General features: G+C 38.4%; 1 protein-coding gene across 1 annotated transcript in view; it reads left to right on the forward strand.

The window, feature by feature from the left end:
* ZNF536 (zinc finger protein 536) overlaps window positions 1–27,500 on the forward strand; it is a gene marked incomplete at its 3' end in the record, with an annotated part of 96,931 nt that overhangs the window by 7,616 nt on the left and 61,815 nt on the right. The window contains exon 2 of the mRNA XM_029087236.1: window positions 22,747–24,918. Within this exon, the coding sequence (XP_028943069.1) occupies window positions 22,747–24,918 (2,172 nt within the window). The remainder of the gene's footprint in view (window positions 1–22,746; window positions 24,919–27,500) is intronic.

Genomic DNA, 27,500 nt, shown 5'->3' on the forward strand with positions numbered 1-27,500 from the left:
ACTGAGGTAAATAGTACGTCCTTCTTTTTTCATATATTTAATTTCCTATGGAAAGAGGGATGCACTTTTATCTGGGAAACAGGAGAAAACAGCTATTTGATAGGTTAGGTCTGAGAAGGAGGGAAGAAGAGAAAGGGAACAGGAGTCTGTTTGAACACAGAGGCTGAAGTGAAATCTTACCATGAGTTGTTTTTCTGCCTGAAATCTGTAAGGAAGGAAAGGATTCCATTAATGGGGGTTCTTAAAGGAATGGTTCACTAAAAATGTTACTGAGTTTGGATCTCTACAGCTCTGGCAGTCTGTGAAAATGCTTGATTCTCAAAAATGTCTCCAAGTCCAGAACTGTACCTAAAGTGTACCTGTTACCAAGACAGACTGGGACCTAACTGGGCAATGGAGGACCCCACTGCAAGTATTAGTGCTCAGACAAAAGAGACTCCCTCTCTGTTTCCCCACAACCTGCCTCCTCCCCACGCCCCCCTCCCCCTCAAAAAAAAAGAAAAAAAGAAAAGGGAATGTTGGGCAGAGTATATGTTGTCTATATTGCTTAATGCATTTTTAAAAGATGATGTCAACATTAATTACTAAAATGATGTACTTGCCAACAGAATAATGCACAATATTCCCCACTTCACTTCCACATGCAGTCCATTAATTAATGTCTTTACAAAATGAACCTTGTAAGTAACAATTACAATCTTGATTCCTGTAAAATATGATTTTGAAAAAGTGCTCATGGTAAAGCAATGGAAATAGTAGCTGCCCTTTGGTGAAACACTCAATGTAGTTTGGATTATAGAACACTATTTTTCCTGCACAAGGCAAGGGAATACTGTCTAAAAGTTAGATTATCTGTGTTTGCTTCTCACAGAAAAGACATCGGGATCTTGAGATGATTTACTTCTCTTTAAAGACAGGTGTCTAATTTAGGTAGATGAGATGGTGGAATGGCTGCAAATAGGTGAGATAGATCCTGTCCTAAAAAAAGACTAGAATAAAAACAGAAAGTGCAAGTCATATCATGTGCCAGACCATATCGTAGTCTGGCAGAGAAATGGTTCCAGCCAATACTAGCAGTATTTGTTTACAAATTACATTTTCCTCATCTGTTGTTCTGTACCTGCAAAGTGACTCTGCATCTGCTTGGGATTTGAAGAGTACTGAACAAACTTGTCTGTTTCCTGATTGAAAATTCACTTTGATTCCCTCTTTAGCTGCTGAAACTTTCTTGTTGCAATTAATGGTTTATAATATACCAATGACCACTGGTGCTCTGCCTTGTAAAAACGTTAAATATGGTAGAAAAAAACCCCCTCAACGTTTCTGGTTAGTGATGTGTCTGACAATCAGTGCTTATGTTTTGCAGCCTTAATTTAAGAAGGTATTTCAGTCCATGCTTAAATTTAGGCAAGTTCATAAATTTCATGCAAAGCTGCAGAGTGGAAGCCAGTGAGTATCCAGGGAGGGTATAGTAGCAATATTAATGTGGCCGTGGTGTGCATTCTGCTTGGTTATTCAAAAAATTTTTCATTGTAAATACTGATTAAACTGTCTTCCTGTGTAGGAAGTCTTCCAAACAAATTGATACCTCTTGACCTTTGAAAGAGCCCCTTAAATATCCCAAAGGTGTATGGTCCCCAAGAGGGAAATGTTATTCAGGATACATAGGAACTGTCAACTGATTGACATAGAACACAATAAGTAGGATGATAATGTTTAAAGTGGATGATAGGAATTGCTATGGGAACCTTTTGAGGAAAAGTGTGTGTTTATTTTTGATTGTGATCATTGTAGTTGCTTCATTTAAGTAACAATTGACAAAAAGGAAAAAACGCGTAAGTTTTGTTTATAAACATTTTTGCCAAAGGTGGTTGTTGTTGTTGTTTGTGTAGTAAACTTCTGGATCTAAGCTACCCATATATTTTTCCTTCATTTAGGGAACACGCAGACCTGACTGCAGACTGAGTTATAAAATAAATGTGGTTTATGTTCATTTTGCAGGTATGTTACTCCTCGTTATTGTATAGTTTGTGATTTGAGTAGACACAGCTACAGCTGAACAAAAGTATTTAACACTTTTGGTATGTCAAGGCTGGAAGACTTAAAATTACCCACACCAGTTTTTCACTGGCATGTGTAGATGCGTGTTTTGTAACCAGTGCACTTCCTCTGCAAAGATTCTATGGTGTGTGTGTCCCCTCTGTGTGCACAGTGCATTGTGTCTGCTCCCTGCTCCTGTCTGATGAGATGTGTGCTTACCTACAACAGAAAGCAGAGTCATCAGTCTGAATCTTGGCTTGCTGTATAAAGCAAATCAAAGATAAAGCAAAGTTTTTTGTTTTTGTTTTTTTTTTTTTTCAGTATTAGTTTTAGTCTCTAAAAAAATTTGGAAAATAATTACAATTAGGAATAATTACAGTGCATTGGTTTTTTGTTACTGTGTTTTCTGTCTTGTATCACTGTGTCCTCTAATCAGTTCCTTTCTATTGCATTGCTGTATCCCAAAATGCATTGAATTGATGGTGGCAGTGCCACTGGTGGAAGAGACTTCACTATCAGTGAAATAATGCATGAAGAACTGGAAAGCCCTAGGGATATTTTTTTCCACTTTTATTTTTATTTTCATTCTTGAAATCTTATAGACACAGTCAGTAATGTGTAAGTTAGGACTCCGCATCCTCTGTGTATTCCAACTTTGTGCTCCATTGCTACTCAGTAGTACTAGAAAGAAATTTTTTTGAGCAGGAAGAAGGGTGAAAACCTTGCCAATCTGTTAGACTAAGAAAGAGAAAGCGTAGAGCAGTGTGTCGCTGTAGTTAAACAGTGTGTGACTTACAGTGAAATTACACATGGGCAAATGTTTTCTTTAAAAAGTTTTGTAAGTCATACGTTACAGTACAGTGTCCGGGTTTAGTTCAGATTGTTTTCAGGTATTGAAAGTAATTTTGCAGGGAAGAGAGGTTTAACTATAAATGCCCACCTTGATTTTTGGGTTCAGTGTTAAAGACTGAAATGAAAGATAAAGGGTAAGGGTAAATTCAATCTTTTCCTGTTACGTGGCTGTCATTTTGTATCAATAAGTTCCAGGTATCTATGGATTCAGGTTCCACTCCAAGATCCATATATGAGTGTAAACGTTTGTCACTCATTCAGCATGGGTTTGGACCAAAATTCAGGAAGGTTGTTGGAATGACTGTCACCACGTTGCTTTTGGATTGGGTCCATCATGTGTATTTTTAAAATTTGTATCTCCCACTGTTTTAAGTCTTGGTATCTCTGCCTATCATGGAGTTTGGTTGCTTTGTATCTTTTATTATTATTTTTGCCAGCCCATATCCTGTTGCACGTTTGGTGGGGCTTCCACTGTATAGACCCTGGGGAAAAGTCTTGTAGCTTTCCATGAAAAATTTAACACAGGTGTTTTACTGAAAATCTGGCCAAACAAATTACAGTTTGAAATATCTGATTTTTGGAACTCTGGCAAAAGACCACAGAACCTAGTAATAAATACTGATCCCACACCCAGGTTACCAATTGTCAGCTGCTGTATCTGTCTCTGTAGCAGCTCCTGCCTCACAGCACACGAGAAGCAATGTATTAGTTTAGCCCTAATGAAACGAGTGTAATGTCTTTCACTCAAAGCTGTACTAAGTTTACATCACGTTTGCCAGGAGCATGTACACTAAAAATAACTGTGAATCAGATAACTTGTGCTAACATGTTACTCTGTGAGAAGTTGTTGCAAACCCATTTTCTGATCTTCTATATCTGTGAATGTTATGGTGAATTTACGTTGACTTTAGATGGTTGTATTTGAGATGAAGGAACTCAGTCTCTTGCTGTTTGTTATTAGCTATAGGACCTTGAATGAGATCAGAGCTCCATTGTGCTAGCAGTAGTGCAGCCAGAGGCTTGTGGTGTTATTTCAGTAACTTCATCATTCTGATTTAAAAAAATATGTGTTTTTTAAAAAAAAAAAAAAAAGAAAAAAAGTTGAGACTGACTGCAATGCTGGTAGAGAAATTGTGATAACCTGGTTTTTAGAGATGATAGAGGTGGGGAGTACAGACAGTCTTACAGGACAAAGTGTCCAGTAGACAAAGCTGGTCCAGTTCCCTAAATCGTTGCATTTTGTCTCCAGAGAAGTTGTGTTCAGTTGTGAATTTCATGCTACCAGCTTTTTCCCAGTTAGTTCAGGTATTTGAAAGCAATCACATTAAAATAGATTTTTTTATATTTCTCTCTTCTCAAAAACTTTGTAACTGTTATATTCGTTACAAGTTTTGTAAGAGATCTGAAAGTCGTCAGTGCTTCTTTGACACTCGTGAAGATTTTTTAAAAATGTTGAAGCAAAATTGGTATTGTAAAAGGAAGCATGAAAACTTGCCTACTTTGGGACATAAGTGGTTTTTTTTTTTATTCTTGGTTAAGGAATTTACTTGTTTAAGAAATGAAGCTGTATAATAAAAGACACATATTAGTAATGTTGGAAGTAAAGCATGTTTTCCTAATACATTGGCAGAATTATTCAAGATCAGTTGACCCTTCTGTAAATATGGCCTTAAGGACATGAGAACCTTTGGTTTCACTGCTGTTCAAATGCTATTTGCATAAGTTCAAATTGTCCAGGTCCAGTTTTCAAACCCAACCGAGTTTTTAGCAGCATTTCAAACTTTATAGTTGCATTGGATTGGTGCTGATATTTGGGTTCCCTATTTTTTACATTTCTGTTTGAAATTATTAGCTCTGTTCACAGTTTCTGTAAAAGATAAAGCATGATCAAATCTTTGTGGTTAAAATTCTATATTTTATAGGATAGTAGAGAGAGTCGCTTTCTTCCAGCCTCTTGATCAGAAGACAGGAGAGTAACTTCATCAAAGTAGGGCATTTAATATTAGGTGACTGAAAACTTTTCTTTTCTTTTTTCTTTTTTCTTTTTTTTTTTTTTCCTTAATAGAAAACTGCTGTAATCCTACCAAAGTGCAGAAAAGTGCTAAAGTGCTTTTCATGCAAGAAAATATGGGTCTCAAGTGAGAGTCCACTTTTGGATTTATTTTTGTTTGTTTGGGGTTTTTTTTAGTACTGGGGGAAAAAAAAATGAAGCTACAGAAAGGCTTATTCCTAAACAGTAGCAGGAGATGCTTTCCTTCCAGGTGCACAGTGTGCTGACCAGTCAGTCATGTCTCAGCCTGGGAATGTGGAGGATTCTCCTCCTTGGCCAGGAGGACGTGGGTTGAGGATCTTCAGAGTGCCTTGCAGCGTCCTGTGCTGCTTTCTGCCTCATTGCAACGCGCTGGTTGGTATTCCTACAGTGGTGATTCACTTTGGGCAACCCATTTGGTAAAGCTTCAGTTGCTCTATAAATGAAGCCAGGCATTATCATTTTTGAGAAATCTAACAATAACAGCCTACCAGATTCCTGAGAATAATAGCAGTGACCAACTGTGCAGGTCAGAGGAGCTGTGAGCGTGCATTCATGAGGACTTCATCTCTCCTTTGAGAATTTCAGACAGAAGCTTCTATTAAAGTGCAAAGTATTGTTATTATCTTTGTCCTTTATACATATTTAAATAGTACATGGTAATCATCTCTGTGAACTCTTAACTATTCATAAAGGTGGCTGTCAGTTAGAGGCCTGAACCAGCTCTCTAGATCCAAATACTTAAAATGATAGATCATGTTGTAACCTTCTGAGAATTATTCATAACCTTTGTGTAGGAGGAGTTTCTTTTTAAAAGATAGGCTTTGTAGGTGATTAGTAAGTGGGGGATTTAATTGTTCTGTTGGGATAATGACATCCAAGAATGGTGGAGAAACTTTACCAACTTCAGTTCTCTTCGGAGTTCTACCTGAGCGAAGAGTGAAAGGCAGGGAAGATGAAAGGTGGTTGGACCATTTACCTTCATCCTGGTTTAGCATCATCTGATCATACAGGGAGTGCCTACAGCTACCTCCAGATTACATCTTCAGGTACCTGTGTGCCCTGTGCCCTCCCCCCCAAAAAAGTCAAAGTAAATGAAATTAAATTTGGGCAGAGATGCTGTTTCCCTGAACCATGAATGTTTTGAGAAGTTCATACCAGTATGTTTTGTAGCTTGGTAGTCAGAGCAACTACTTAGCATGAAAATTCAGGTTGGACTCTCCAGGTTGAATGGAATGGACATTTTAAAATACTAATTTCCCAGTGTCCAGGGACTTCCCAAATACATTCCTTTTGGACTACTGGATGTTTTTTGGGCACTTTTTCTTCTCTTTGACTTTAACCGAAATTTACTGGATCTAAAAAAACCCCCAAACACACCTTTCCCACTAAAAATTAATCAGAAGTAGCATGTGCTGGCAGTCTGTGCAGGAGGTCTCTAGTCTTGGCCTGCTGCTTATCAGCTGTGAGCTCAAAGCCACGTGCTTCTTGGTGCGCAGCAGTCAGACGTAGGCAATCACAAACACCAACAGCCTCGTGTGGAAGGGGCAGGGCGGGGCGGGGGCCAGAAGCATGGGCAGCACCTTTCCTTCTGTAACTACGACATGCAGGACTGCAGGGTCTCTGCACGTTTTCCCAAGGGTTTGCCAGAGCGAGAGCGTTGCCTGCTTTCACGCGCGGCTGCATCCCCTTTGGTGCTCAGCAGGCCTTGCCGGTACAGGAAAGAGCAGTCTGCGCTTCCATGCACCAACGGGCTTGCGTCCTTCCTGGAGAATTTCATTCATGCTGATTGAGGGAGATACTGTACTTCTTCCTTTAGTTTATTTTACCCTCTTGGTATGCCGAGTATTCTTTGTTAATCTTCCTTATTTATTTAAATGTTAATTGGTCCTTGTTAATTTGGTTTTCTGTGCTGAAAGCCAAGGTCAACAATGAGTCCTTCCACGATAGCTCTTAGTGTGATTACAAGGTAGTGTAATGCATCTTGGAAAAAAGTAGCACGAAGCCTTCCCCCTATTTTTAATGTAACCTTTGTGTTAGGTAGAGGTTTGGAGGTTGAAGGAGAGAGAGAAAATGTATGTTCAACACAGATTGAAGGGTCTTATTGATTGAAAGGGGCTGTTAAATTAAAAGACATTTGTTTTGAAAGCGAAATATCACTTGACCCTGAAGAGACAGGCAGTTGTGGCCCTGGGGTTAGGTATAACAACAACACTGGTTTGGGTATGAGATTGCAAACAGTAGACCTGAAAACCAAATTTTTTTTACTTCACTGCTGTATGTGAAACTTTGAAACTGCAGCTTTTGTTACTCTAAGAGCAATCTCTTCTGCGAATACTCTTCTTTTTGTCTGGAATGGCCATTTTATGAGATAAAAGTAAGATTTTTTCCTAAAACAGATTCTGTTCCATGGGGCAAAACAAACAGAGCTATCATAACACTTTAAATAGTAATCAAATATGTTTTTCTGTTTGCATTCAAAAGGGTGGAAAGGTAACTTGACAAGATGAAAGAAGGAAGCAGATTTGTGTATCCCCCCCCTTCCCCAGTAACAGGTATAGAGTTTTAGAAAAGACTTCAAGGCAAAAAGAAAAAAGCATAGAATATACTGTTATGGTGTTATTTTTGTCTTTCATTTTTATGACAACTTATTTGTACTTAAAGGAATCTTTCCAAAGAGTTAAGAAGCATCATTAAATAAAGACTGTGAAATGTGCAATATGGCTTATTTATTTAAATGTTAATTGGTCCAACGAACACTTCTAATTAGCTCTATATTTGCTTAGCAAAAAGTTTTACAAATTCCAATTGTGAAAAGCAGCTATTTTGAGCTGGTAAGCATGTTGCAGAATCAGCTATGATTTTTCTATAGTTCTCAGCCCTTGAAGGCACAATTTAATTTTTCATGTATGCATACTAGCAACGGTAAACACTTGCGAGTGTAAAGAACCTTCTTTAATTAGCTGCACAACAATTAAAGGATTCACAAACTAAATTGAACCCTGTCTCTGTGCTTACTAGCTGAATTCTACCACCTGTCACAACAGCACTTTGTTCAATCTGTTATGCAAAATCATTATAGCAATATAGCTGAGGAAAAAAAAAGAGAAAACAGCAATTATTTCTTACTTTTCTCTTGAATGGGTTATTTTGGGTTATACTGATGTCAGGTTCATTGAAGCTAACCTTTTGAAATCTGTAACAGCATAATACTTATATGGCAGGCTTAGAATAGCTAGAAGAATATTTTGTTTTACCCTTTTAAGAGCAAGTGAGGCACATCCTTAAAGTACGGTACTTTCTCTGATCATTTGGAGGAAAAAAAACCTACCAAAACTGCGCTAACTCCTGCAGCAGCCTGTTATTTCTCTTTGTCAGACAGAAAAAATGACCAACACTAATAGTACAACATATTCTTTTATTATTAAAGCTTGTAAACCAATATGAAAACTAGTTTTAAAATCCACTGGTTTCCTAGCGTGGGGAGAGATGCGCTTTTAGCTTACCTGTTCTGGCTTCTCACATTTGTGATTCTTCTTCAGCTCTTGAAAATATAAATATAAATATAGAACTTGAAAATACTGAATTTATTTATGTGCTAACTTTTATTTTTCCTTCAAGCAGAAGTGGTTGGAAAGTTTTGTATCTTTACAGAAAAGCCTCATCTGTCTCTTGTTGTGATTGCACCCATTCCCTTACGTGAGCACAGAGGGCGAGATGCACAAATGCATTGGAAGTCTCAATTTTCACCCCAGTTGGTAGGAGTCAGGCTCCTACTGCTTCTGGAGACCTGGCTAGGGGTGTACCAACCTTCAGGCATCACTTAACCTGCTCTGTTTCTCGGCAGGGCGGTGGCCTCGTTAGCCTCCCTGTTCAGTAGTATTTCTATTGATTTTGTGTTGAAAATAACTGGAGGGCATAGGTGGAGGCTTGGAGCTTGTTCAGGGCAGTGTGAAAGGCCAACTGCTGGAGGAGGGCTTGCTGCTGGGGAGGAGGTGGGCAAGGGCCAGGAAGGATGAGGACCCACAGCAGGGCCTTTGGTTACCTGCCCAGCTGCTCCTTACCCCGGCTTTTTGCAGGGAGCAATCAGCGGCACCTCAGTGGTGCCAGTTAAAATTCCCAGTGAAACCAGTAGCAGGTTTTCACTGTGTAAGGAGTACGAGGCTGCATTTAGTGAGGAAGACCTGTTTACATTTCTCTTTATTCTGCTGTGACAGCTGACAGGAATGTGCGCATCGCTGCCAGCTTTCATGCAGGAGAGGTACAGGTACGTTTCATGCATACGCTCACCATAGCTGAGGAGCTGAAAGTTAAGCTGCCTGCTGACAGTTTCCTGAAATCATATCAATAACATATTGTTAGCTCTTGTGTTTGAAGCTAAAAGAGTCTGCTGTTGGAGAAAGGACACATGATACAGGCATTTCATAAGCTAGGGATATAAATGAATAACTCTGCTCATTCATAGTACTTACATTTTTTTACAGTATAATTTTTATACCATTGTCATTTTACAGTATTTTTGGAAAATCCAGAAAGAGAACAAAGAAGTCCTTTAGAAACATAGTGTTTTGGGATTTTTTTGTAAAAAAAGTCACTAGGAAAATAAAAGTCAACAACCAAAAATTGAGAAAGGACTTATTTTTGTGAGTTAAAAAAAAAAAAAGAAAGAAAGAAAAGGAAAGAAAGGGAAGCCTGATACTTTGATTAAATATGACTTAAGTTCTTAGATAATTTTGCACTGAAGTATGAGAAGCCACAATTTGCTATATACATCCCTTTCTTGCTTTCACACATCAAATAAGAATAGATGGTCTATTCAGAAGTAAAAAGTGAAGGAGATGAAAATCCTTTTAATTAGAAAGAGAGATATATCCATCTCTATATTTATAAGTGTAGGTGCAAGTTGCTGGAAATCAGTACAACAGGAAAATTAGTTTCTGCTTGGGCAACTGAAGCGGTGCAGAGGTTTCACATGGAAACTCCTGAATGCTGTCTGCTTTGGAGCTTTTGGTGTTCGGTCCTGTACAGTGAGGAGTACTTTGATGTCCTGTTGCAAGTAGTGGGAGCCCACTCACTTCCTCCCGTGGCTGCGTTCTTGAAACTGAACCACCGAGTCTTTTCCCTTCCTTTTGTCTGGCTTTGTGTTTTGCTGAAATTACCTAGATTCACTCTGGTTCGCAGCAAGCTAAATTAACATTGATTGAACTTCTACGTAAGCTGGAGAAAATGGACACAAACTACTCATTTGCACAGACTATTCAAGAGACTTAAAATAGTTTCATTGAGAGTTAGTTATGTTTATCTGAATGTTGTATCAAGAACTCTTGCAGTAAAGCACTCCTTGTTAGTCCCTGGTCCTCTAATAACTATCCTCAGCTGCTCTCAACCTGCCATGGGACTGAAGCCTCCAGGGAACATGTCAGTCACTCAAAGGAGTTTGGTCAGAGCTGTATGTTGGCCAGAGCTGGCTGTTAAGGATATATTACTGTTAGCAGAGTCCATCTCCCAACTGACTTTGCAACCGTAATTGAACTTGCCAGGGTCTGTCATCCTGTGATTGCATTTATCAGACTTTCTTTGTCAGCTTTGTTGCCACTCACCTATCAACCACGATAGGTAGTCTTTTCAGCCAAGGGCCTGGAATGTTGCAATTAGCATCAAAATTATTTAAAGGATTTTTATCCTGCAGATAGCTTTGAAATATGTTATTGTATTTTTATAGCATTCTTCCTCCCCCACATTCATTTATCTGCTGTGTGTCTGCCAAGTTTTCAGTGTCCTGTTTGTTAATGATCAAAGCTATTGTGCCCCAATAAAACAGGGGTGCCCACCCAGCAGTCGGTGCTTAGCTTGTTGGGATCCTAAAGGTCATGCTGCCATTGTATTTAAATTTACATACTGTGTTACTATAGTCAGTGCTTGCATCTATGCTTCCTTCAATATATGCACTACATAATCATTCCCTTTCCTGTTCTTGATCTTACAGTGCAATCGTAGGAGAAGATTCTCTGTTTGTTTCAGGAGTTGTAGCTCCCTACATTCAAGAGTACTGCGAAGATGTGACCCTTTTTTATGGTCAGGCATGTGACATCATTGTGGGGGGTTTTTTGGCTTAATCACAGAACTGTTATGACTGTTTTGCCCTATCATTCAGAGGAAAAGGCAGGGTTATTGTGAAGCAGAACGATCTCACTCTGACAAGTAGAGATAATTTAAAAGCAGGTGAGGAAATACAGGGAAATACTCTCAATTCATTTACTTTTAGTATAGACATTCCTGTTTGGGGTTGTCTTCCTGCTCAAGAAGCCATCCAAAAGAACTATGTGATTAGCAGTACTGCAGATAGATGTGGTTTTTTTGCTTCTCTAAAATGACGGTCTGAAAAATAACGTTTTTTGAATATTTTCTGACCTTGGGATAGATACGATTATAGCAGTTGCAAAATCAAGCTGTCGGTGTCTTAGCTGTGCACAGTGACTGCTAACCACACCCTTTTAAGTCTAAACCACTTATCTCAGTGTGAAAGCATCATAGGAGGTATGAGGTAGCTTCTAGAATTACCAGCTCTACTCTTCTGTTCATGACAGTGATCAATTAATAAAGTTAAATGACAACAGCAGTAATATATCATATCAGTAAAAGTGTGCAATAACTAGAACACCAAAGGATAAAGCAGATTTGTGGGTTTTTTTAGTGTTTCATTTTTCTTCAGTGATAATTAAGTATTTTTTTTTCTATCCTTAGTCTGTGTTGTGTTTCCTCATCTCTCTTTTTCCACTTAATTCTGCAAGGAGTTTACTGTTTCTGCTTTTCTGGAGACCAGCAAACACAAGGAGCATTCTGAGCAATGTCTGTTTATTTTTCCCGCATCCACCTACCTTCCAACATCCCTACCTCTTTCAGCTGTGTCTTTTACTCTGTCTAATTCCACTGAAACTAAGACTTTCTAAACATTATCCTTTTCCTGGAAATTAGTATTAAAAATAACTCATTGAAGCCACTTGTATCTAAGAATCACTATGACCCTCTAAATTATTTCTTTTCTTCTTGCCACTAAGTCCATGTGTTATAGGGAGAGGAATAAATCAGTCGGGTTGAGGAAAGAAAGGAGAGAAGACCGAAATTTGAGGGAGAAAGGATTAACAGCCAAGAATCTCAGTTATTAAAAACAAAAATAACTCTCCATAATATTTTAACAAAAAAATTTTATGCTGACAGGTCTGTCATGAGTTAAAAAAACCCAGTCCTTTCAGCAGTCAATTATGTTTGATAAAAGAAAGCTATCTGGCATACTGGACCAAGCAATGGGAGTCAAGAGTTCTGGACTCAGTCCCTGGCTTCTTTACAGAGCATGAGCCGTCTATTTAAGTCAAGATACATGGCAAGCTTTTTCCTAAATGAGATGTGTAAGTGATCAGTTAGGGATACTCATTTCCTCAGTGCTGAAATTCTGAAAAATTTGATCCCTTTCCGGCCTTGGAAGCTGTTTGGGTGCATTGAAATTGGGAAAGTTACTTCTGAGTTTCTAACTGCATTTACATTGTATTAGGATGTTGGCTGTTTCTGTGCCCACCAAAGGAACATGCAAAAAATGTCTTCCCCTCCTCTCTCATTGTGTTGATCACAGTATGCTTTGATGACACACGATGCTGGAGAGCTTTACAGAATACGGGGGTATGAGCTGGTGGGAGTTACTGCTGGGGACATTTCAGCAGTGTCCTGGGGGAAAAGGAGGAGCTTCACTCTTCCCAGATATGTAGTGTGGCCTTTTATGCTTTTCATGTGTGGAGGAACTTTTTTTTTTTATATATTGGTTTCTCTTAAGTATACCTTGAAGAATGGAGTAATTTATCTTTTCATCATCTCTATATTCTTTCCTCTCATTTGTTCCTGGTTCAGTGTCATTAGGAGTAAAATAAATGCAGTTGTATTATATATGTACTTTGAGAGTAGGTACTGTCACGTATGCTGTCTTTCATGTGCAACAAGTTATGCAAGGTATAGTGTATTAATCTTTCTTTTTCCTTTTGACCAACATTAAAACATTTACTTAGGAACACAGTTTCTGTGTTGATGTAATCACAGGTAGCCCGTATGTTTAGTGATGCATTGTTTTGTCTACTGTCTAACTCAATAGTATGCAATTTGGAGCATCCTTAATTATCCTACAAACCATTTTGTGATAATGAAACCAAATATGGTGTAGGCTTGGCTGACATCTCTGTGATATCATTTGGCATACCACATATTTCTGTTTCAAATATAAACTGGTTACTGCTTTTTCAAAATATGTGCTCTATTAATTAAATCTATATTTGAGGCATCTTCCCTGCCCCCCCGTCCCAAGCTGTTATAAGTATTTTTTTTTCCTTCTTCTATGTGCAGATAGGGTTGGATATGGACTCTCTAATTTAACAGAAAATAGGCTAACCTTGTGGTCTTTGTTAACTCCTAAAACTAAAGTTGAGTGTGCAGTGTCTTTCCATATAACTAGGTCTTTTTTTCCGCTAGAGAAAATTACTTCATTTGTTAGAGAGCTTATTTTTTCTTAAAAAAAAAAAAAAAAAAAAAAAAAAAAAAAAAAAAGGGTTTAACTTAAAAATTGATAGGGTTGGATATGGACTCTCTAATTTAACAGAAAATAGGCTAACCTTGTGGTCTTTGTTAACTCCTAAAACTAAAGTTGAGTGTGCAGTGTCTTTCCATATAACTAGGTCTTTTTTTCCGCTAGAGAAAATTACTTCATTTGTTAGAGAGCTTTTTTTTTCTTTAAAAAAAAAAAAAAAAGGTTTAACTGTAACAGTCTTTATCTAATAGACCTGGGATTGCAGGGAGGTGATTAATGTGAATTAAAGGATCTCTGTGACATAGGACTAAAGGACAGAACTACTTTGTTGTTGTTGTTGGCAGTCCCACTTGTGCAATTTCATTTCTTCCCAAACCATATTTCCGGCATTTTGCATAAAGTTAAAGAAAAAGTCTATACTTCTTTTTGAAACTCTCTTTGTTCAGGGATGTTCTGTTTATGCATTCTCATTGGGAATGTGTGTCTTTGTCCCTTGAAATCCATCTATTTATTGCAGTGACACCTACTGCTGAGAGAGCTGATCCGCAACAGGATCGGTTACTGTTAAACTTGGCCAACAAGCAGTTCGTGACTCAACCAGCAGATGTTTCTGTGGCTCAGGTCAAAGGGAACTTATGGACTCGTTGGGTTTTTTTTTTTTTCTTCTTTTCTTTGCTCCTGGCATTAAGTGCCAGGAAAGTCAACTCTAGGTACAGAGGGTTGACCTGACCAGTAGGAGGAGGAACTGAACTAGGGCCCTGAGGATCTGCAAAGACCAAGTGTTAGTCTGTTGAGCTGCTGTGCTGGCTACAGTCCAACAGATTCAGAGAACTGACTATCTGATTGCATGCCTGGATTTTAGTAATGATTTTACAAACTTATTTGATGATTTGTATCCAAGCCTATGCTTCTGACAGGTGCCCTTGTGAACAAAATCTCACTGGGCTATTGCATATGAATATTTCACAATCAATCATACTTTGATCTTTGGGACATATGTGCATTTGACATTATATTTAGTTGTGCACCAAATCTAAGTCTAAGCCTTTCTGAAATGAAAATAAAATCATCAACCCAGCATTACAGTTCTGGATTTAAATTGTTGCAAACTATGATTTGAGTTCTGTGGTCTTAACTCTTGCTTGATCTCTTTGTAATTGGTACAGAGGGCCTGATCCTCCTGTCCTTGCCCAGCTGAAATGCACTGCCTTTTATTTGGAACTTGCCTGCGTGAGGAATGCGGGATTAACAGGGTCAACATAATGTATATTTTAATATTATATAATAAGTTAGAGTATTACAGATTTCCAGTGCAGTACAGTGTCCTGAGATAAGAATAGAAGATTCAGAGCCCATTTCGTACTGTAAAAATGACAAACAATGAAATCATAAATATACTTTGCTAAATCTTCCAGGAATTTTCTTATTTTATCTGTACTGCATCATACTAAAGCAGATTGTTAAAAGCTTCATTTTAAGGTTTCTTCAATCTGATGTGGATTCCAGTTAGATTAATGAAAGTGAATGATCAGATAGGAGCTACAGGAGATTGATCAAATTGGAGAGAGTTTAATCAGTTGTATACATTCCAAATTACATGAAAATAACAAATTTACTTTTAAAAATGCTGCTTCTAAAGTAACAGGAGCTTTAGTTTAATGAAGCATTCCATACATCAGGCTCCCATCTGAAATTTGGTATCACTCTTATCTTTACTTTTGTCATCAGGAGAACACTAGGAAAAAAAAAAAAAAGTAAAATGAGAATCAGTGCTTATAAGCTAAAAAATAATGATCCCAGATGCAACCAGTGCCTGGAAAAAAAAGCAGGATTTTTTTTTTTTTTTAATCTACTGAACTTTCAGTACCAATTATTTATCATTCTCTCCTTTGCATCTGACTTCTTAAGTATATGCAAGTGAAATAGAATAAATAAGAAGGAAACCAGATTTTGCTAAGTCACATGCAAAGCAGCAATAAATCAAACAGCTTGTCTGCATTCTTCTAATCTTTCTATTCTAATCTGTGAGTGAGATTTATAAATGACCTCTCCTCTCCTCTCTGCTCGTCTTCCTAGATTGTGATCACAAACAGTTCAGTCCTCCACTCCATGGGTGCTACCAACCAAAGACTGTTCTGGTGATTTATCTTATACTGATCAGTTATCAGTCCAAAATGCTGTGCTAGCTAGAAAGTACCCTGCAGACCTAACAGGTATTTTAGAAAGCAACTGTCTTTCCAGTCCAGAGCAAAAGCAGTTCAACCTCAGTAAACAATTTTCTGTCTGCTAATGACTTTTGAAACTTCAAAATCCCTCTTCTAACCCTTCTTTAAGACACAAAAACTGTTGTGGAATGAGTTGGCTCTGTTGTTACTAAAGGAGTACTTTGTTTTGGAATCAATAAGCAGCTTGTTTAAATATCAGCACTACAAAGCAGCTACAGTTTTGTCAAATGCCTTCCCTGCTCCCCGCTGCGTGGTCTCGCGGCGGATGGGTGCTGGAAGATGGGTGTTCGCATGGGGCTCCAGCCCAGCCCTGGGTGCCTGGCCGGGACCGCAGGAGCTGCTCAGCACAGCATCACCCAGTACTTTGTATGTACCGTGTTCGGGTGGTGCTTTGCCCCAGTTTCTAATTCTTAGAAGATACTTGTGCTTTGCAACGACTACAAAACTTAAATGTGGTAAAGTGACTAATAGTAATAACAAATTACCAAGCTGGCCTTAATAATATTTAAATAAAAACAAATAGATAGGATGCATTACCTGTAGGCTAACTTTTTTTTTAAAGACATTCTGTTACACTCTAGAAACCGTATATTTCCTTAATATAATTATATTATACCCCAAGGAGCAGGACACCTAATTAAGCAACAACAACAAAAAAACCCCAAACCAAACAAAAAAACCCTCCAATGAACTTGATGCAGTTACTCTATTTTATATAAGTAAAATGAGAATAGAATCTGGTCTAATGTTTATTTCATTTTATCAGATTGGATAATGCTGTCGTGGTGGCATTAAATACAGCTGATCTCTCCCCTCCCCTTCTGTGCACACATGTTTTTGTTAAAATTTAACTATTTACATCTATGTCTCTTAGTATTGGCTACAAATCAGTCAAAGAAGAGTAGGTCATCTATCCTGCCCTACTGTTTATATATTAATCATCTGGCAAATAAACCGCTCAGTATCCTACCCACCTCAGTAATATTTGTGATGTAATTTGTTTGGATGCCCAAATGTCACCAGCGTTGATTGTAAGAGATGAAAAAAATGTACTTGCTCAGCACACCAAGCTCTGGGCTAAAATGTAAGCATGAAATCTCTGGTTTATTTTTGTAATAATGTTTACAGCTGTTTAATGACCCTGAAAGGGTTCAGTAGTCTGGTGTTCTGTATTTCTTAACAGGAGTGTATTATGCTTATAACAGCATTAGTTAAACTGTTTCAGCTACAACAGTAAGAACAATATTTAATAAAAATTCAATATATATTCTGAAGTTTCTTAGCGATACCTGTTTATGAGTTGCTAAGAACTGAAGCAGTCTGTATTGGAGTAGTTAGAATTTGTAAATGGACCACAAGATAATGTAGATATATGTGAATTTTTCTAGCTTGAAAGATAAATACCAGGTCTATATTCTGAAAGCATAAGTAACAATGTGCGTAACTCTAACTGCTCAGAGGATCAGGGCCAGAGCGAGCTTGTCGTTTAAACACGTGAGCTTGTAAAGCATTACTTTGCTTACTGAACTGTAAATCTTTTAACTAACCTAATCTAAGCTATAATAACAGCACAACAGTGTTTTTAAAATGACTGTTTTCTCTACAGCAGTGAAGAGGGAAACGCTTTAGTGTGTGTCCAGCAAGAATGAACAGGTGTAAATAAGAGCTGAATTTGGTCTGTTTACAAAGATAACAGGTGTGTGTATGAACATATGTGTATGTGTACAGGTATGTCTGTGTCTGCATATGTTTACATGCGGATGTAGGCATATATTTATATTTAAACTTTTTTATTCTACTTACCATCTTTCTTTTTTCCTCTGTTTCCAGCAAAAGGAAGCCAAGCTTCTCATATTACATTAATGTAGTTGTGATGACAGGCATTTCTGGTGTCATAATTGGTTTTAAATTCCAGTAATCCATTTCAAATAGCTAAATAAAATCTGTGTGTTCAGTTGAAATGGCTAAAATCAGAACTTTCGTTATTGATATCACAGGAAATAGTCCTGAGGGCAAAAATGTGAGTGAAATCAAAATAACTATTAGTATCATCAAAGGGCCTTGAATGTCTGACTGTACCTTCATGTGGGAGATGAGAGAGTATTTTTATAATATATGTATCCAGTTGTGCATTTCATAAGCTAAATACCCTCCTCACAGGAATGGGGAACGGCACACCCGACGCAGTAAATGGCTGTCCTCTGATGGCTGGTTTGCCTCTTACAGAGGGACCGCTCCTGCCCTGTGCAGTATAAGCCAAGCTGGTTTGTAGGCTGTGCACATGTGGCAGGGTGGGGATGGGGCTTTCTGCCGGAGCAGCTCGCTTGGGCGAGAGCAGAGGGTTTGTTTAGGTTAGGAAGGGCAGCCTGTGAACAACTCCTGATACCAATGTGCTCTGTATGGTGCCGTGTCTTGGGGGATGCTGTCTTTACAAAACATTTGAGATAATTAAAGGTCAAGAATTTACTACATAAATTTCAACAAACATATTTTGAATTTCTTAGCAATCTCTAATTTGATTTGCAGTTGATTTTGTAAACATATGTTAACTACAGAGAACATTGTGCTTCTGTTCCCTGTGCAAGTGATGGCAAAACATTCTGTGTTTTCCTTATAAGACAGTTCATGAAAATAATGTAATAGACTATATATTTAAAAATTGAAAGCCAGACATTTTCCCTCCCATGAAGCATCACAGCAGTACTTATAAATTGACATTTCCAGACTTCTTATTTTTGAATATATGAGGTTTTGGTTTGGGGAGGCAGGAAGGGCAGGTCGTAACGAAGAAAGATGTGAAAACTACTTATTTTGTCAAAACACTTGAAATTGCAAAATGGTTATCTGTTAAAAGGTAAATGTCAATGAAGCCCATTTGGGTGGGGTTTTTTAGTGTTTTTAGCATTTGGTTGTTTGGTTAGAATGGATACAGTAAAATTGCACTTCAGACCAGTCTGAGGAGGATGGTTGTGCCTAAAGGATGTCTGTGTGGAGGCAGAAGGACTTGCACGGCTGTGGGCATGTCTGTGATGCAGAAGCACCACTGTACCTCTTGGGTGCTGGGGAGAGGAGCCGGACCCTGGGAGAGGGTCCTTGCACATGGGAAGAGGCTGTGTGATGACCACCATGGTACTAAGGTGAGGACCTTGAACTGCAGGGCCTGAAGCAAAAGGCTCACTGGGGAATGAAAGTCCCTTACCCCAGCTGGTGTAACCCTGTCTGGTCATAGATCTAGACAGGGATGATGGATAAAGAGGGAGAGAATGAAATTGCTAATTTTTTTAGAGAAATTAGGCAAATTAGATTGGGTTATCTAATTCATAGTGGAATGATGGATGAGGAGGAGTTTTATTTCTGTCTTGCATGTGGATACTAGATGAGATTTTGGTAGGTTTTGCTGTGACTGGGCTGAGGATTACAGAGAGTGTGATTTACCTGAGAGCTGAACAATGGTAGGGTCCCTGTGCTCCTGAACGAAGTAACAGTGAAGTGCAGGAGGATGAATTTCATGTGGCAGTACTTTGAATGCCATGGTTGTGCTTTGCAATGAAACCAGGTAAGAGTGAGGAAAAGAAGAGACAATTCGGAGCCAGAGGCAGGAACAGGACTACAAGAAACTGGAGCAGGTTGGGGTGGGAATACAGTTTAAGCGAAGAGCTGTAGCATCTTGAGATTGTGGTAGCTGGGTCCTAGAAACTGAACAACTGATCAGAGTATGTTACTTCAGAGTATGTAACAGAGGTGGTTACTTCTCACTGAGCAAAGGCTTTGCTTACCTTTCTGCACATTTGTCAAAAAAAGTATAAAATTTCTGATGCCAAAGAAACTTCTTTACAGTGAGGGTAACAGAGCACTGGAACAGGCTGCCCAGGGAGGTTGTGGAATCTCCTTCTCTGGAGACATTCAAGACCCGGCTGGACGCCTTCCTGTGTAGTTTTGTTTAGGTTCCTGCTCCGGCAGGGGGATTGGACTGGATGATCTTTCGAGGTCCCTTCCAATCCCCAACATTCTGTGATTCTGTGATTAGAGTGTGTGGGTCTGGCTCCCCGAACTTGATCCAAAATTATTAGATTTTAAATGAGAAATATGGGTTTGTCCTTCTTTTTTTTTTTTTTTTTTTTTGACATCATATCTATGTGCTATATTATATGGGTCTGTATGTTTAAGGTTGACAGAAAATAGCAAAAAAAAAAAAATTATAAAAAATTACCATTTTACAACTATGACTGCTGTTGTTACTTTATTAAAGTTATCACTGAAAAAGAGCCACAGAGTAACTTAGTCTCAACCACAAGTCTCTCTCCCCTCCCCAATCCAAATAACCATACATTTGAACTGATGCTTAGGGTTAAACATCAGAATTAATAAACTCCATTGGGATCTGTCAGCATTTCCAAACTTTGATAGAGCATAAAATGCTAAAATTAACTACCCAAATCTTCTTGAGCATGTAAAGGCACCAGTTCCCACTGAGGTCAACTGAATAAATGAGTTAGATTGCATTTCTCAAGCTGCTATAGAATAATGACAATTCACAAAGACTTTTCTATACCCTCTTCAATATATGTACGTGTCTGTACACACAATGCATTTCTTTAATTTTTATGTTCTTGTTTGTCAATATGCCTTGTTTAACCATGGTCAGGAGAAATAACACCTGTGGTATGTGGAATCCCGACAGAAAGTAGATTCTGAGTTTTGGGGGTTTCTTGTGGGTTTTTTTGGGGGGGTTATTTGGATTGTTTTTTTTAAGAAGTGCATAGGCAGACATTCAAAATACCAGTCAACTTCAAGAAATGGCAGGCCTATAAATCTCAGATGTTTAGCTAATCTTTTTGAACATGACATTTGGTTTGTTTCAAAAGCTAAGCAAAATTTCAAAAATTTTTAGAAAATGTGTACCCACATTTTGAATGCTTGTGGTCTGCTGCACAGAAAACTTGCATGGAAACCAAGAATTTTACTTGTTACTACATGAGCTTGAGTAAACACCTGGCTTGACTATATTCCCCTACCTTTGGAAATCAGATATTGCAAGCTAACCTTAAGTGCAGTCCTATAGCTTAGAGGTATAAGAATTTGCCTTTTATATACTTGATCTCATTAATATGTTTATAAATAACAACATTGACAGCATGTAAGTAATGGATCCCCAACATGAAACCTGAATCTGGGCACAGTTAAACTTTGAAAAAGATCTGCTTTACATCTGAGCAAAATTTCATAGCTCATGTTCATCTTTAATACACATAAATATACACTTCCTTCTTTACTTCTTACAAGATCTGCATTGTATCAAAACCTCAATCATCCTGTCGAGGACCAAATAGGTTTCCTCTTGGAGACCACCCATGCTTTTTTTTAGGCCCTGATCCTGCAAATACTTAAGCATGTGTGGATCTTTACTTTCAAGAGTCACCCTTTGAAGTCTATTGGACTACTCCTGTGAGCACAATTACATGCACTACAAGTATGTGCCAGATTTGGGCCTCAAATTGTCTAGCAAGTGGCCACTATGAAGCTGTGTGAGGAATGGTGTCCACCTGGAGCATGCCTGTAGCCTTTGTAAAAGGCATAGCAAGTAAATGCTTTTGGCTAAAGCCAAACAGAAAGCTGACCAAATTAGTTATTCAGTAACGTATAGAATTCAGTAATTTTATTAGTGAATAAAACGTCAAATCACTTCACTGAACAATCCAGATCTTATGTTCTAATATAACCTCATAGCATCATATAGTTTGAGAGTTATTAATGTAAAAGTTTATATTTTAAATAGAATTTTATAGATACTTTATTTCTGTATAGAGTAGAGAAGTGGCAAGGATAGAAGATTATTGTGGACCAGAACAGTGCAGACCAGAACAGAGCACTTGGGTTTAACAAACAGCTTTGAATTCTAATATTCTGCAATTTACATAGTGTAGGTACAATTTGTAGTCATTAATCTGTATTAGGAAAGTTATTAAAATTCTTAAACTTGTTGAAGCTTTCAGCAACACCTTCCCCAGATTTTAATTGGTTTTATCTAGTTCCATAAGAGAGCTCTTTAAAACAAATCAAAGTGCCTTAAATCACATGTCTTACCCATCGAAGGACAGAGATATTCCCTCTATAATCTGGCAAGTTTTCCTAAGAACTGAAATCTGAAGATTCTCAACGATGAATTAAAAGACTTGACAGAAGATAATTTATGTGCCTTTTGATGAGCTCAGTTTCAAAATGACAAAATAACAATGTTTTGTAACCGAAGGGTTAAATCTTAATCTTAGAGGTTTACAAAGCTGCTAGTCGCAGTCTCCTTAAAATTTAATATACCTCGTTAATGCTTACTTGCAAACACTGAAGGATTTTTATGATTATAATCATGTGTTACAGCACCTAGTACTGTTTCTAAGCAGCATACTAATCAGCTTAATGAGATATTACTGCACTTTTTGTTGACTAAAGCAAAATCCCTTTTATTGTTCTAAAGCTTGTCCTTTACTTTATTTTTTCCCAAAACATTATCTTGTTTTATTGTACACCAGTAAATATCATACCATCATTTTTTTGTCAAACCATAAAACTATCTTTCTCATTGTAGAATGTGTAATATATTGAATATGGTTAATGGAACTGAAAGTTACAAATGGATTTTTTTTTTTTCCCCCTTGGCTTTTCTAATGGAAACGGGAGAGATGCATGACATTTATTTTTCTCTAGATTTAGAAATGTAAACAGGTGCAATTTCACAAGAAGAAAGACAAGGATAGTGGTAAAAGCCTTTGCCCCTTCCATAATAATTAGATTTTGAAATTGTAACGTATTTTAAAATAGTAATTAATGTTTATAGGTAAACAGGTAGAATGATGAAAGCACATGTATGATCAAAATTGTGTAGTACAGTTGTCATTTAATACACTTTTTTTTTGTTTTTACACTAATTCCTTTGTATCTTTATGAGTAGGTAAAACATGAAATACAAATTGTACGTCAGTGATTCAATGCTTATAACTCTTTCACAGTCTGAATCTAAAATATCTTCTGATTTTCAGAAATGGAGGAAGCTAGTTTGTGCCTTGGTGTTTCTTCAGCTGTGCCAGAAGCTGACGCCCATCTCAACAGCACCATACTCAATGGGCAGTATTCAATGAGCCAGAAGCTGCACCAGATCACATCCCAGCTCAGCCATGCCTTCCCAGAGCTCCAGAACAGGCAGAATCCAGAGGAAAAGGCATCAGCGTCACTAGAAGACAAAAGCCACATGTCCATAGCAAACCAGCCCATCAGCAGTCAGATGGCACTGTTGGCAAACCAGCTCAATAGAGAGGTTGATACCAGTTTGAATGGGCGCGTGGATCTGCAGCAGTTCTTAAATGGACAAAACCTAGGGATTATGTCTCAGATGAGTGATATAGAGGATGATGCCAGGAAAAACAGAAAGTACCCATGTCCCCTCTGTGGGAAACGCTTTCGATTTAACAGCATCCTGTCGCTACATATGCGAACTCATACTGGAGAGAAACCATTTAAGTGTCCATACTGTGACCACAGAGCAGCTCAAAAAGGCAACCTGAAGATACACCTGCGTACTCATAAGCTTGGAAACCTTGGCAAAGGTCGTGGAAGAGTCCGAGAAGAAAACAGACTTTTACATGAGCTGGAAGAGAGAGCAATTCTTCGGGACAAACAGATGAAGAGCAGCCTCTTGCAGCCACGACCTGATGTGAAAGCACAGCAGCACACCCAGCCAATGCCTCTCGCAAACTGTAACTTGTCTGTGCCAGCTAATCACAGCACACCTGATATTTCAAACCCTGTTCCCTCTCCAAAGCCAGTCAGTGTCCAGGAAGAAGTTGTCACTCAGACAGCTGGGTTCAGATGCACATTTTGCAAAGGCAAGTTTAAGAAACGAGAAGAGCTAGACAGGCACATAAGGATCCTACACAAGCCTTACAAGTGCACCCTGTGTGACTTTGCCGCCTCACAGGAGGAGGAGCTGATTAGCCATGTGGAGAAGGCTCACATAACTGCAGAGTCAGCACAGGGCCAGGGCTCCAATGGGAATGGGGAGCAATCCACCAATGAGTTTCGTTGTGAGGTGTGTGGCCAAGTCTTTAGCCAAGCCTGGTTCCTAAAAGGCCACATGAGAAAGCACAAGGATTCCTTTGAACACTGCTGTCAGATCTGTGGGAGGCGATTCAAAGAGCCTTGGTTTCTTAAAAATCACATGAAAGTTCACCTGAATAAGTTATCTGTAAAGAACAAATCTCCTAATGATCCTGAAGTACCTGTCTCCATCAGCAGCATGTCCCAGGAAGCTCACGCAAACTTGTATTCGAGATATCTGTCATGTTTGCAGAGTGGGTTTCTTCCTCCCGACAAAGCGAGTTTAAATGAACAAAATCAAATCTATAACAAAGGAGACATGCCCATGAAAGAGAAAGAAGTCTTGGGGAAGCTCCTTTCACCCATTTCTGGCATTGGCCACAGTATTGCTGAAGGGGATAAACATTCTTTATTGGGCTGTCTCAATCTGGTGCCTCCTCTGAAATCCAGCTGCATAGAAAGGTTACAAGCTGCCGCCAAAGCAGCAGAGATGGATCCAGTAAACAGCTATCAGGCCTGGCAGCTTATGGCAAGGGGAATGGCCATGGAACATGGCTTTTTGTCTAAAGAGCAGCAGATACAGCGCAGCCACGAAGACACTTTGGCAAATGCTGGAGTTATGTTTGATAAGGAGAAGCGGGAGTATGTGTTAGTAGGAGCAGATGGCTCTAAGCAGAAAATGCCTGCTGATTTGGTTCACAGCACTAAAATGGGCAATCAGAGAGACTTGCCAAACAAACTAGACCCTTTAGAAGGCAGTAGAGATTTTTTGTCACATGGTATGAACCAGGGACTCGATTACAACTTACAAAGTCATGGAAATGTAAAAGAAAAGCCAACTGAATGCCCGGACTGTGGAAGGGTTTTTAGAACATACCACCAAGTGGTCGTTCACTCCAGGGTCCACAAAAGAGATAGGAAGGGAGAAGATGAAATAATTCAAGGTAGTCTTGATGAGCGACGTGGGTCTGGAAGTGATCAAGAGTCTCAGTCTGTCAGCAGGTCGACAACACCAGGTTCCTCTAACGTTACTGAAGAAAGCGGAGTAGGTGGGGGTCTCTCGCAGACGGGGAGTGCCCAGGAGGACAGCCCACATCCTTCCTCACCCTCCTCTTCAGGTATGATAACTTCTCCTTCCCTCTCTGCACTGAAAGCTTCATAGCAATATTTGAAAGCACAGCAGCAACGTAGTTTATGCATTATCTTGTTAGGTCGTTTCCTAGCAGTCCACAGGGACGTGGTGTTATATGCCACAACATCTGTGTTTGGGTTCCCGCAATGCCTTTGAGGTTAATTCTCGGCTCACCCTTTTCTCCCCTCCAAGGGCAGGTTTCCTAGCCTTTCAGCTGTCACCACCACCACCCCACCAGCAGCAGCGTGCAGGCTCTGTACAGTCACCAATGGCAATGTCGCTTCCAGGGCCTCTCCCTCCAGGTTTTGGAAGGTGTTTGTTTTTCCTCCTCTTCTATTCATGGTGTCTCCCTTGCAGATCTTTCTATGTCCTCCATGTAAAAGGGTGAGGAAAGATGCCTTCTGTGAGCTATAGTTCAAAGAAACAGGATTAATAAACAGCATGTTGGCTAACCTCTCTGATTGCCCTTATTCCCACAACCATACCAATTACTTAGCTGAGATATGTACTTGTACCTGGCCACTGGACTGATTAAAAAGAGATTCAAAAATACAAATTGTTAACTTTTTGACAGTCTTTTAACTTATGTGCACATTTTAACATGTATGAAGCCTTCTGCTTAATTCACATCTATTTGAATGTACAAGAAAAATAGAAATTGGACTGAAACATTTTAATTGCATTGTATGTCATGTTAACTTGCTGTGTATAAAATAGCAAAGCAGATAATATTTTGTTGGAGATGTCTATAAAATATTGAGCTTCCTGGTACAATTTTTAAAGTTACTAGCCTATGACTGCTGAAATAAAATCTCCAAGTAATAACAGGTAAGATTTCTGGCCTCATCTATATTTCCAAAGTCACTTACTAATGGATAGTAAATTGAAAGTTATATCTTCAGCCCTTTATAAAGAAAGCACCTCACTAATACTGTAATCATTCTGCAAGCCTAACAACAGAGGAAATCATGCCATAACAAATACTCTGTTACTAATGGCAACATTGATTTCTGCAATCAGCCATTAAGTCTAGAAAATGAAAGACAGTTTGAGGTACCTTAAGGCATTACATTGCCCACTGTTAAAGAGCTGGTAGCAGGCTGTTGAGGGTAATTCTTTTTAGTTTTCCCCCCCCCCCAATTTCGATAAATATTTTACTATTGGAGGCAATTCACTGTTACAGTTATTAAGTATATGCTAGTTTATTTTTGTTGTTCTTGTCATGCTCCAGTATACTCTGCTTCTGAGGCCAAATTAATATAAAAATAAAGTGTTAGTTTGCTGGCTTATTACAAACCAGTAAAGAAATTGTTAAGACACATAAATCTGCACTCCACATTCCACAGATTCCTATAGTACTTAATGCTGTTGTTTAAATACCCATGAAACACACTGTCTACTCTTAGAGTCATAGCCTTGTTTACAATTTATTACTGGTGAGACACATTAGAAAATTCTGTGTAGGAACAAGAGTAACAGGCGAGAGCTAATTTCATACTATGTATAGTTGAGATTGTTTTAAGAGGATTGAAAAGATGTCAAAATGAAGATTGTTTTTCTAACTTTCACTTTTAAAAATCCTACACATTGGTGGGGGATACTTCTCTTTAATATACAAAGCATCACTTTTGTTTTGCAATGCCGTAACACAATCAGGATTAAAAGATCCTGAAATCGTTTAAATTCTGTCCGAAGCCTTCCAGCAATGTCTGGAAAAGTTGGAGAAAAAAAAAAAAAGAGCCCCAGAGTCTTCTGAGTGAGGTTGAATTGATAGAGATTGAAGAGGATTCAAAACAATGCATGTGAAAGTTGGTGTTTTGAATGCCCTGAAAACTTTAATTCCAAGTGTTCTGGTTCGTTAAATGTATTGTTGTGGGAAGTTTTTCCTATCTTCAGAGGTAAAAGATAACACAGCAGTGTTATAATAATTTAAAATTAGTTTTAACATAAACTACAATGTATTTACAATGTTTATTTTCACACCTGATGCATTTATATTGAAGGATGTAAAAATGAAAGCAAACTATGTGCAGTAACAGTTGCTAGAAGCACATTAATTTATATTGAAGAAAACCAGACCTTTTATATTAATATCTGGTTGTCTCATTTAGTCCGTTACTAGTAAATCTGGGAAGGCTCTCAGTGTCATACATCCTGTCACAGAAAGTGTGCAAGTTTTTATAACTTCTTAATCAGATGAAAGAAGGAGGTTATTGCATTTTATCAGAACGAAAACTAAGTATTCTTTAGTACTTTAAAATTATGTTTTATTGGCATGTTGCTGTTGGAACTTTTCATCATTATGAAGTGTGTCTTTTATCACTCCCTGTGAAAAATAAACCCGTAGAATATGAAGAAATCAGATTTTTTTTGCGTAAGGGAGAATTAAGTAGTCATTGAATCTTCTACTGAGAAATTACCGCAAAACACAGTTTTACAAATTTCTCAGACTGCATAACAATGTCTCAAAACTTAATTTGCATCACTTGATTCTTTTTTGTTGAAAACTGGGTCAGTAGGGCCTGAGAAACTATTTTTTCAGATCTTAACCAATGAATTCTTCTTTAT

This window comes from Antrostomus carolinensis, unplaced genomic scaffold, assembly GCF_000700745.2.
Source record: "Antrostomus carolinensis isolate BGI_N321 unplaced genomic scaffold, ASM70074v2 scaffold11180, whole genome shotgun sequence".
In the NCBI taxonomy this organism is placed as follows: domain Eukaryota; kingdom Metazoa; phylum Chordata; class Aves; order Caprimulgiformes; family Caprimulgidae; genus Antrostomus; species Antrostomus carolinensis.